The following is a 12889-nucleotide window of genomic DNA, read 5'->3' as shown; positions in this document are numbered from 1 at the left end:
AATAATTCTAAACATACTTTAATAATATACATTAATATTAAATTACTTAATAATTAAAATTCAGCAACGTGAAGTCACATAGCTGATACGTATCTGACTGTAACACACAGGATCAAGTAATGTGCAGTTCATCTGGGCCCTTGCTTCATGGGAGTGTAGAGTAGTTACTAGCACAGAGGACAGCAGGGTGTGTGTGTGTGTGTCTGTGTGTGTCTGTGTGTGTGTGTGTCTGTGTGTGTGTTTCCCCTCCTGGAGTATAATCCCCCTTGATGTGTCTTATTATTACAGGGATCACAAGTCTGCTTGCCAATGGTGTCTACACGTGTGCTTATCCTCTGCATGACGTGAGTATCAGCACCACAACTTCCTCCCCCGAATAATACTCAATAATCTGTGACTAGAATGACCCTCATGATTTGTGTTAAAAGCATCACTCGTACTTGATGACCAAAGTGTATTTACTGAAAATGAAACATAAACTGTGTGTGTGTGTGTGTGTGTGTGTGTGTGTGTGTGTGTGTGTGTGTGTGTGTGTGTGTGTGTGTGTGTGTTTTACAGGGAGACATCAAGGAGGGAAATGCAGAACCTAATGACAGAAAGGTAAGTAGAGTCAAACCAATCAATAAATCAGATGTCACCAACACCCACATTCCATTTACAAACACTGTTTCATCAATGAGCCCAAAGAAGCACAGGCTGAAAACCTCCCTACAGATCTTTATGTGTTTGTTGAGCGCTGATCTTATAATGTGGGTCATTTACAATGTGACAACACTGAAGTTATTTAGTGTTGTTTTGTTATTTAGAGTATTTTTTACACTCCTTTATATATATTTTTGTTTCATTCTAATTTGGCACATTTTCATTATTATATATTTATTATTAGAGGGGCCAATTATTTTGCCAAGGGCAAAATAATTTTGCATTGCATTGAATTTTACAAAATTCTGACTAGAGGAGGTGAGTGCAGCGTTACCATCACCCATAGTCAGAACAGCCATAACTGTGACAATAAGACCACCTTTAAGAAGTAGAGAAATGTCCATGTAAGTGAGGGTTTGTTTCTGGTTTTGAATATTGGACCAGGACAGATCACCCTGGTAACTATGGAAGTACAGGTCTGCCAATATTAAAATGAATACATTTTGTGCATATGATGTTTGGCAATAAACGCAGGAAATGTACACAAAAATCGTAAGCTCACATTATGTAACACAATACTGCACCTTCATCCTGTCACAGGAAAATGACATAATAATTCATGAACAGATCAAATTAAGGAAGCAAAATGCTTGCAAACTGTATCACCATTTTTCTTTTCGTCTAAAAATGTGTTTTATTTTGAAAGTGAAATTGTCAGTCAGTGTAGAGGGGCTTCTTCTACTCCCAGAATGCAGCACAGTACTTCAATATCTGTAGGTGACTGAAACATACCTGAGTTAGTTATATCATTCTGGATTGTTTAAGTTTTTGGGCGTCCGACCATATGAGAATAAAATTAAATAGACAACTGGAGAAAAACAAGAGCTCATGCTGAGTCTGAAGTCATCTTCTCCCCTGCAAACACTCTCCATAATTATACTGTAGGCTGTGTGTCACTAAGACAACGGCCTCTCAAACGCTTTAGCCCGGAGTTTATATTTATATTTATAGGAGGAATGACAATGTGGAGATTCCATAAGCTGTTTTCTCTCTCGGGCTCAGTCTGCTGCGATCTCCCTCCCGTGTCTTCATTTGTCACCCTGCAGCTTGCTGCTCTGCTGTGAATGTAGTGTGTGATTGTGTGATTGTGTGATTGTGTTGAGTGTCGCACCATCTCACAGTGATTTATGAGCTCTTTGTCCACCAGTGGTGGAACAGTGCACGTACACAGAGCAATCATTAATGTCATTACTTTAAACTCAGAATGTCTGTAGTCAATAAGGTCTACACTACACCTGTGGGAATAAGTCAACATATATGTAATGTTATTGTATATTATGACTGTGTGGCCAGAACAATGCTTGGTGTCACAGTGACAGAAGACCCTGCTGGACTCTAAGATGAATGCTGATATTTTGTCCAGCCTGCAGGTTCGTTGTGATTGCAGTGAATTCTTGTCATCCACAGCCCCTCTTTTGGATGTGCAACCATTTAACTGTTGTGCTCCCACTGTGCACCAAAGTGCACCACTGTGCACCACTGTGCACCACTGTGCTAGCACTGCTGTCTGAGAAAGAAAATGGAACTGTGAAAACACTGCATCAGTGGATTTAGAGACAAGAAAACAACAACATAAAGTATCTCAGTCCAGTGTTTAGATGATGGTGGAGGAGAGCACTGCCCAACATATCACTCCAACATCTCCCATAGTTCAAATGGACTGAGATCTGTGGCCAGTTCCACACAGAGATGTCAGACTGCTCTGTAGTGTTGGGCCAGTCTTCATGTTGCTCACAGATCAGTCTGATGTCAGACTGTTACACACAAATACAGACTGACTCATTTGAAGACTGAAACATTAGACACCTTACCCCCAGGCTAACTCAGACCTAAGACCAATGTTACCATGGTAACAGTCAGTGACACCTACGCTGACCAGTAGCACCCAAGAATTAAGAACAGGAAAACATGGCTCATAATTTGTGCTTTGCTAACATTGTTACGGAGAGTAAAGAGAAGAGAAAGAGTTTTTACACTAAATCACATTTTTCTTTTTATAGTTTCAAGTAAAACGTCCTCGGAACTGTTGAATTCTTCCTAAAGACAAACATTTTCTGCTGAGGGTAAAAGGGGCTGAGCCATTTTTTTTTTTTTTTGAAAAATGTCTGAATTTACCCAGAATTCATTGTACCGCAGTCTAGTTTAAGATAGTCAAGAACTAAACTGATATGTGCAACAGATGAATTCAGACTCAGTCTATCAGAAGTCCGACTGTTTGTTTTATCTGAGCCACAGTCAGAGTCTGTCTTTGTGAAACCAGCTCCTGGTGACTGTGAAGCTAATAACATTCACGTCATTTTCACGCTCATCAAACCGTTCACCTGTATGATGCACATGTAAATATTATAGCAGGTGTACTTGGCTCAGTTATCTGACTTAGTAAATTCAGCATAATGTATGTTTCCACTGCACCTGCATTGTTTCAGCAACAGTGGTACTCGCCACTCTGCACCGTTGAGTTTCTGTTGGTAACGCTTTGTACTTCCTGCACATTTCACATTAAAAACCAACAAAACCAAGCTGCTGAAATTTTTCATGTGTAACATCTTTGCAGGATGTTTTATTGCCAGTAACTGAACGCTAGAATTGAAATGATTAATTGATTAATAGACTGACAGGAAAATGACCAGCAACAATCATAATCAAGTCATTGTTTACCTTAAATTGTTTAAGCTGAAGTAACAAAAAGTCAGTGGTTGCAGTGCTCTGTGACAGTCAACTGAAGACCTTGTTTTGAATTGTTGGTTAAACAACACGATACATTTGAAGCTGTGGGAACTTGTGATTTCATAGTCCAAATGTATTCTTATTTAATTGATAAAATATCAGTAGGTACAACCCGACTTAACACTGAAAAAAAGCAATGTAGAAGGAATGCAAAATCATCAGAGGATGGAAGCAATTCATTTTGTATTACAGAATATATATTAGACTGAATTCATCAAAACAAACTTCAACAGCAGATATTGTCACCAGCAGATTTACTAAAATAAGACACATAGAAAACAGAAGTAATTGCGGATAAAGGCCGGTGTTTAATATATGGTGTAATACATGAACACCTTACTGACTCCTGCTTCTCTTCACAGCTGCTGTACGAGGAGTGGGCAAGCTACAGTGTCTTCTACAAGTACCAGCCGATCGGACTCATCAGGTCAGTGCTGTTGTCACACCTGTCGTCACACCTGTCAGGTCAATCAGGGTCATGTGTCCCAGCCTCATGTCCTCAGTGTTGGGGAGTTTTGAACTACATGTCATTAAACTAGGAGTTTAACTACATTTTATAGTAACATGCTGGTAGTTCAGCTACATTTATTTGTTCATAGTGATTCAAATAGTTAAATGACTTTTTGACATTTTTGTGTGAGTAACTACTGAAACTACAAATGTGAATGCTGTGAATTCCAGGCAATGCATTTGTCAGACAGTCCATACCACATACCGGACCTTTATGTAGTTCATGTGCAGGAGCCAAGGGCGGGTGTTGCTCAGTGCTCACACAGCTACAGCATCATCATGAATAAACCTCCTGAATCTCAGCCTGAGGAACAATCACCATGATACACATTTATGGGAATTCACGGCAATTATTCTATACAAAACCAAAGCTGACATCACTCTCCCATCAGTAGTGGGGTATTTTGAGACTGTCCTCCTGTGAAAAAAGGATCCACAGGTCATTTGTGCCGCAGCTTATTGCAACCCATGGTTACGTTTTGTTGCTAGGTGATCTAGTGGTCGTAGTGATCATGACAGGAACAAAGGGAAAAGTATAAAAGAGAGACAAAGTCCACATCAGGAGGAGGTTGGGGTGGATAGATTGGTCGACAAAACACAGGAATATGACACAGCAGATCAGTGTTGGATTCCCATGTGAAACCAGCGGTTTATATTGTTATTATTGTAACCATGACAACAAAGATCATCTAATGTTGAAGAAGTACTTAATTTAACCCAAGTCATGATCTTTTCCTAAACCTAACCAAGTAGTTTTTGTGCCTAAACATCACTAAGACATGACCGTTATTATAACCACAGCAACGCTGAGTACGCCACTCTTGGTACAGTCGCATGTTTATTATGGTAACCATGACAACTGAGGTCCGGTATGCATGTCGCTGTAGGGACGCTATTTCAGGAGACACTCCAATGGGTCGTATGTCTTTAGGTTGGAGGACTGGTTGCGTATTTAGATATTATGACCTGTGAACATGTAGGAACTTTTTGCAACAAACTCGAGTGACATTTTTTGCTGGCATGTGACTTTTTTGTTTTGTATTTTGCTATAATTTTTATAACACATGTACATTGTCAATTTCAACTTTTTCTAAGTAGCTTTAGTTAATAAACTAGATTTCTGCAGTAGCTTTGCTATGTCAAGTAATTGGTAGCTTGAAAAGCTCTGATCTCAGCAGCATTAACTGCTGTAGGAGAAACACAGAGGAGGACTCTCACTGTACTGATGTAACAGGTTATATATAATGAGCAAGACAATGCAACATGATTAAATTATCAGAGCAGCAGTTTCATAAGAGTCATTAAATCATTTTGTTTGTAGGAATGCTGCAGAAAGCAGGTTGTAGTGGAAGTGATGGTTGATGGGTAAATCATCTCCAACATCCAATGAAAACTGGCTGTAATATATGATCTAATCATATGGACCATGATGTCATTTGTTAACGGTGATGTTTTATGACCTGTGCTGTCTCCTCCCACAGGAAGTACTTTGGGGAGAAGGTTGGCCTGTACTTCGCCTGGTTAGGAGTCTACACACAGATGCTGATCCCTGCAGCCATCGTTGGAGTCATAGTGTTCCTCTACGGCTGTGCCACTGTCGACGACAACATACCAAGGTACACACACACTTTCCCCTTGGACCTCCCTAAAAAAACATTGTTTTAGACTGGGTGTTATCAAAATGTTTCTACAGTGGCATGAAAAAGTAAGTAAGACAGGAGAGGCTGGTGATGCAGCAGGACAATCAAAGTAAATCTGCTACAGAATGACTTAAGCTTACTCTCAGACATGTTTTAAACTCTGTAAAAATCTTCTATGATTCATATTTTGTTTAGCATGGTTTTCCCACGTAAAAAGTCTCATCTCTTACTTCCTGGTTGAGAAATCTGGATCAGGCCTTGAGCCCCGCCCACTACCTGCTTGCTCCAGGTGGACAGGTGAGAGAGCAGAGAATATCAAGATGGTGAGAGGAGGAAACATCAGAGAGACTCAGCCACATGTTTGAGCCTCAGTCAGACCCAGACTCAGATGAGGAGTCTGAGACCAGAACCAGAGACTAGCAGACGGATCAGAACACTTAGCGTCTTTTATTTGTTAGCTTGTAATGGGCAGTGGCTGACAGTGTTAGTGGTCTTTCTAATGCTAACTCTCCCTATACTGACAAGGTTTCAGGTTTATTTAGCCCCGCCCCCACCAGTTGACGAGATTGGTTCGTTAGGTTTATGATGTATTAGACCCTGGCTGTCTGAATCTGTATTTATGAGACTGTCATTGGTTCACTGCCTGACTGTCATGGTGCTGATGACTATTTCTCTCATAATGTCGGTATTATATAAAAACATCATATGTGTTACATCCCATAGTTGGAGCTAGGAGTGACAGGAACTGTAACGTGACAAATCAAGAATTAAACTGAGTCAATGAATACTAGAAGGTAGTTTATTGCACCCTGAAGGTCTCAACAAGGAAGTCCAATGTGGGGGAGGAAGGGACAAAGGTGGCGTGCCAAAGAAATGAACCCAATAAAACAAAATGAGGCCTAAGCTATCTTCATCTCCTGAAACAACATCTACCTAATCTAAGACAAGAGCCTCCAAAACAATACAGAGGGTGGCACCCACCACTAACCTAATGTTTCTAGACAAAGGAAAACTGCATGTTGAGATGTACAGGGTGACCCAACTTACCTAACTCCTTCCTCCCACCACATACCTTCAGTACATCCCTTTTACATGAACACAACTGGCAGGCTGATCACTATCCGGCAAAATGAGAGAGAGATCTCCTCATTCAGGCCCCCCTTTTATTGGAGGACTCGAGGCAGATGATTGGCCACTGGGACAGCCAGGAGCTCAATAAGCCATCCTCCCCTAGTCTGCTCAGGTGGAGCCCAATCACCAATCAGCACCTGGAGGGAAACCAAGTGAGGGAGAGACAGAGAGAGAGAGGGAGAGGGAGAAAACAAAAACAGCCTGCCCTTGCCTGGCACATAACAATATGGATGTTAACAAGGTGAAACAGTGGAATTTAATTAGAGGGGATCTTTAAGACAAAGTAAATCCACCTTCTGTAGTGGTCCAGTCAGAGCCCAGACCTTCATCCAGTAGAGATGCTGTGGACTGAGCCCAGAGAGCCGCTCACACCAGACATCCTGAGAATCTGTCTGAGCTGAAGCAGCTCTTTAAGGGAAGAAGGGTCCAAACCTCCTCCTGAACACTGAGCAGCTCTGATCAGCTGCTACTGGAAGAGCTGGTTTCAGGTTATTGGAGCCAAAGGAGTTTCAACCAGTTATTAAATCCAAGGTTCACTGACTGTTTCCACCAGCACTGTGAATTAATGACTTAATTGATGTTTAATGGCTGTGTTTAATAAAGACACAACGTTTTAATTGTTTGTGTTATTAGCTCAGGGACAGTTTGTTTACACCTATGACTTGAAGAAGATCAGATCAGATTTTATGAGCAGTTAATGAAGAAAACCAGGTCATTCAGAGGTTCACTAACTTTTTACGTATGTTGTACAGGTCCAGATATGAACCTGAGGTTCAGCTCCAAATGAAATAATATATATCATATTTTTTAAGACTGTATGATATGCAAACATGTTCTCAATTGTCAACAAGAGTTTTGCATAAATAAAACACAGATTAAACTGATTGAAATCAGAGACTGTTCAAAGAATAAGACTCTGACCAGACATTTCATAACAGCTTTGGAACAGTTTTCAATACACGGTGATGTGGACACACATTTGTAGGCAGCAAGAAGTTCAGAAAACAATTGACATCATTTGTCAAAAACATATTTTCTCTCTTTTGCCTTGTGGTTTGTGTCAATAATCTTTTAGTTCAAAATATGATATTTTACAAAACCGGGTCACCTGTTTCCTGTACAAATTAAACTGTTGCCAGAATCAGTGGCAGGTGTTTTCAAAATAAGAGTTGAAGCCTCAGTAGCAGAGAATATGACTTGTTGAGATGGAGATGTCTGCACTGTGGAATCTTGATGGTAAACATCAGACTTAGACCACACCCGCTAAATGACTCCACCTTTTCCCATAATCACATACTGAAGCTGTAGGTTTATTGCCACACTAACTCATTACAGACAGTACATGTTCAGAACTTGTCTGTTGATGTTTGGAAATATGATGATACAGTAAGTTTAATGAGGCAATACAAATTTCAACCTTGAGAAATTGTACTGTTTATGCTGCAGTAACTTTCCCTTTAATGTCCGTGAGAGTATGAGGCTGTGATGTGCAGTGTGACACATCAATGAGCAGGACTATTTTATGGAAAAACTAGATTTATATATGATTTAACTTAATTTGCTGCATGAACCAAAACCTGACAGATTTTTTCCAGAAACTGTTTCTCAGCTGATTTTCCACAAAATAATTACAGTTAGAATGAACGTTGATATCACATAAGTTGTGATTTTATCAGGATGATGATCAGTCTGAAGCTGTGAACCCAGTGGTCCATTTTATATTGCCATAAGAGTAATTCTGATATAAAGAACTGCTGTAAATAAGATTTTTAACAGGCAACATGCAGAAGTCCTCGTTCTTCACATTTAAGTAATAACATGTTTGTTTTTTCCTTGTAATCGGGAACTTTGCTCCAACTCTTTGAATTCTGCATGTCCTCCTCCACCTCTGTTGTCAGTATGGAGATCTGTGATCCCAGGAACAACATCACCATGTGTCCGCTGTGTGACCGCGCCTGCAGCTACTGGAAGCTGGTGACTGCGTGTGGTACAGCCAGAGCCAGCCACCTGTTCGACAACCCAGCTACCGTCTTCTTCTCCATCTTCATGGCCCTGTGGGGTGAGGGCTCGTTCACACTGATCATTCAAAACAGAAACTAAAGGGTGCAGTAAAGACCAGCAGATGAGTCAAGTGTTACACATACAGGCCGTGCAGCTGAGCATCAGCTGATCTGATCTCGTTCATAGACGGTAGCATTTAATCCCTTCCGTTTAGGTTTAACAGAAAACACGGACACTGCTCAGGAAATCTGCAGTAAGAGTCCACAAAGATAACTTGTGAGTAAACACAGCCGGGTTTCCTCTGATGTCCTGCCAGAACTCACTGCCATCTGTCAGCAGCAGCAGGGCTTCACATCAGGGAGGTGTTCTGTGTTTAGCTGAAGCTCGAGTCTGACAGAGACCGCCATCTGCATTCACCTGCTGGAGACCTGATGAGGGAGAGTACCATGAGACTGTGTGGAGGCATCCTCATTGAAAAACAGAAAGTAGTTTATTTGTCCTGTGTATGTGTCACCATCTGCTCTGGTCTCCAGTGTTGTCCAACAGCTATTAAACTATTATTCACACTGAAGTAATTCTGTTATCGTGGAGGAACCCTGTTTATAGAATGGTTAAAAAGAAAAAACAATCAACTCATCATCAAATAGTCACTTTATAGTCAGTTTTATATTTTTAGTATATTTTCATGTGCAGAGTTTCACATTTATCTCAGATATTTTGGATACAGATACCATATGTTCAGAAATGCCGAAATATGAGTGGTAGTTGAAGTTTAGATGAAGTAGACTTGAAGTAAGAGTGTGTTTGCTGTGTCTGTCTGGTTGCAGCTGTCCTCTTCATGGAGCACTGGAAGAGACGACAGATGCGACTCAACTACATTTGGGACCTGACCGGCTTCGGAGAGGAAGAGGAGGTGAGACACCGTCACAAATCACTGTTTCATCAACCGGAAGGATGTACATCCACAGCTGTATGGCTGAGAACAACAGCTGGACCATATGGAAAATAAGATCACTGGGATGCCCCGATCACTTGTTTTTTGCCACCAAAGCCGATCATCTGTGGGTGAGATCGGCCGATCCACGGTGGATACCGATCATCTTTGGCGTGCATTGCAGATGACGAACGTTATATCAGTCTCACACACTTTGTAAAAGTTCAACACGGCCGACATGTTGGAAGCGGGACTACACTACACAGCACACACTGCTTCTGTCAGCCCAGACACCAGAGTATTAACCATAGGTGATCGGGTCGCAGGTGATAGGAGACTAGAAGCAGTCATTCTGATAAAATGCTTTTAATGAAAACCGTCCGATTATGATCAACAGCCGATCAATCAGGGCATCCCTAAAGATCACTGGCTTTCTTGCTGAGAGTTATATGTCCAGATTAATTCCACTCTCATGCTTAATATGAAACTACACATGCAAACTGATAAAACAACAACAGAAAAATCTTCATGAATTTGACAACACATGCTTTGCAAATAATTGTTTCCAGGTGACACTTAAAAGTGATGAACCCGGCTGGGATGCACTTGCAATACATCCATGTGCACTTGTTCAATACTTTTAACTTCAAAAGTCACAAAGCACAGACACATTAAACCAGTGAGATATAAAGTGTCAGTCAGAGAGCTTTGAGGTGTTGGTTGGTTTAATTCTGAGCCTTTAGATAGAGCCAGGCTAGCTGTTTCCTCCTGTTTCCATCTTTAGCCTCTGTTAAGCTAAGCTAATCAGCTGCTGGCTTCAGCTTCATATTTAGACATAAGTGAACACAGAATACCTTTATACCTGAAGTCACTTCTGTGCTCATCCTTTCATCGTGTGAGCCATAATGTCTCATTTCAAATTATATTCTTATAACAATAAAGGAAAACTGAAAATAAATGAGTCAAAAAATATAAGGACACTGAGCCCCAGTCTCCTGGGTGAAAATCTCACCTGACTTCACCTTCAGGTATTGTTAAAAGAAAAACCTGCCCCTCCCTCCTCATGACTGTCTCACTCTCTCATCGTCATGTTTCATCACACATTTCCAAACTGAACCATGTGTTTGAAAAGACTCTTAACGACACATTTATTAACGTGAAGATGTGTCGCACTTAAAAGCACAGTCACAGAGTAATGAGGCCGACACACAGGCTGAGGTCAGGATGTGCATATGAATGTACCTCTGTCTTTTGTGCAGTGACTCAGCCTTCGTCTAAATTGTTCCCACACAAACAGCCTCAGAAATGAGAGCTGAACGTCCTGTTTTAAAAATCATAATGAAAAGAAAACAACTGTATTTTAATGGAAAAGTTTCCCTCTTTTCATAGATATGTTTTCATGTTCAGAGAGGATGACAGCTGACTGACCACTTTTCCTTGTGTTTTTGTGTGTTGTCTTTTACAGGAGGAACATAAGGTTTGGATCAAACTTTACTTCCCGCCGTCTCATATTTAAACTTCTTCCTTGAAACTTCCTGTTTCAGATCTGTTCTGCGGATGCTGTTTCCTAACACCAAACCTTTCTCCCTTGAGGTGTCTAACAGTAGCTGCTCTCTTTTTCTTCCCGATGTTGGTCGTCCTGTGAGCTCTCAACATCATACTGTTACTGTTGTTTGTGTCCTCTGTGGCAGCACAGCTCCTGCCTCTCTCTCTCTCTCTCTCTGCTCCATGGGCCTCCTTGACTTTTCTTTTTAAGGTGTTTCCCTGTTAAACAGGTACTACTCTTTCCTCCACACCTATAAGATAAGCATCACACACACTCCCACAGTGAGGATACAAAAGAAGTAACTGAACCTCAGCTGCCCTGATTGTTCAGGAGCAGGTTTTAATTCAAGAAAGATAAACCTGCTGGAACATTTCCTCCTTCAGTAACGGAGGTTTCCTACATGTTACAGCCTCAGTGTTCCTCAGCCTTCAGTCCTGAAGGTGCAGGTTCCTCACAAACACAAACTCCTGGTGATTGAACTCCTGTTGAGCCTGAGGGATGGTTAGTTTCCTAGCTCCTTGCAAATAGTGCAACATGATTTATATTACTAGTATAACTATGTCAGCTGATGGAAGGTTCTAGTAGTTTATTGAATAATGAACTAATCACAGCAGTGGTTATCAAGGAGACACTTTGTTCAGGTTTCTCCTCACCTGTAAAAGCTCATAAATCCACAGTCATGCAGGACAATGAAGTACCCACATAGTTCATAGTAGGACCCACCTGGTCCAGTCTGTGTCCTCGGCTCACCCACATGGACTTGTGGACTGGGAGGACAGACATGTCAAAGCCATACATTTCTCAAAAACTCTAAACTCCACACACACTTGAAGTGATAATCATTCTCTTTACATGACCACAAGTGTCCTGTCACAGCTCCTTCAGCAGCTCAGTGCTTTGGCTTTCTGTTGCTGCTGCTCTGAGCCCATGTCACCACGGCTGTACACAGAGTCTGAAACACTGAGGTCCAGAAGCTGAGCTTGTTATGGAGGCTGAAGGTCACAAAATTCTGATGTCCCTAATCTACATGTGAGCATTTTAAGACCTTTGGAGGAGAACATTGTAACGATAACAGCTTTAAAACCACCTCAGTGGAAATGATGTGTCTCAAACAGAAGATCAGCAAAATGTGTTTTATACAATCATTTATTTATACAATGAAACTAAATGATGATGCTGTAATTATGCTGGATTTCTGTTGTTGATGAATTGAGCCTTTAGGTCACACAGTGATTATCAAAGAACATGTGTCTCTGTGGTAATCAGGCCTGAATGTGATATGTTTGTGCTGAGCAGCACAGGGACATAATGTCAATGTGTCGCTCTCGTGTGGACGTTCATGAGTCTCACTGCTGCCTGAAGAGCTGGCGAACAAACCAGAGCAGAGACAGAGGGAGTCAGTGTTTGACTTTCTGTCATCGGGTGCACAAACAAAGCTCTGTCTGCTGATGTGAAATAGGTGTTTGCTAACGTGTTCACCATATCTTTATGACGTGTCAGTGTCTCAGTGTGGTGTTGTCAACTTGTTACAGGGCCTCAGGGTGAGCAGAAGATCAGCAGCAGAATGCAGGGTTACCATGAGTTACGAGGACTGTCGGCTGTCTCGTCCTGAGCAGTGTTTAAAACGATTCAGTTTCCTCTGCTGTCTGTAGCCAGAGGCTGCCGTCAACTCTCCTCTGCATATTACATAACATAAAA

At 41.3% G+C, this 12889-nt stretch overlaps 1 protein-coding gene across 2 annotated transcripts in view; it reads left to right on the top strand.

Moving 5' to 3' along the window:
- ano1a (anoctamin 1, calcium activated chloride channel a) overlaps positions 1-12889 on the top strand; it is a 72023-nt gene that overhangs the window by 39677 nt on the left and 19457 nt on the right. For both annotated transcript variants that reach the window (XM_056383575.1, XM_056383569.1), the window contains exons 8-13: positions 289-344; positions 559-600; positions 3792-3856; positions 5421-5555; positions 8609-8769; positions 9539-9624. In XM_056383575.1, coding sequence (XP_056239550.1) covers positions 289-344; positions 559-600; positions 3792-3856; positions 5421-5555; positions 8609-8769; positions 9539-9624 — 545 coding nt within the window. The remainder of the gene's footprint in view (positions 1-288; positions 345-558; positions 601-3791; positions 3857-5420; positions 5556-8608; positions 8770-9538; positions 9625-12889) is intronic.

Source organism: Seriola aureovittata, chromosome 1 (genome assembly GCF_021018895.1).
Source record: "Seriola aureovittata isolate HTS-2021-v1 ecotype China chromosome 1, ASM2101889v1, whole genome shotgun sequence".
Lineage (NCBI taxonomy): Eukaryota > Metazoa > Chordata > Actinopteri > Carangiformes > Carangidae > Seriola > Seriola aureovittata.
Note: the sequence above shows the minus strand (reverse complement) of the source record. Positions and strands in the feature narration are given on the sequence as shown.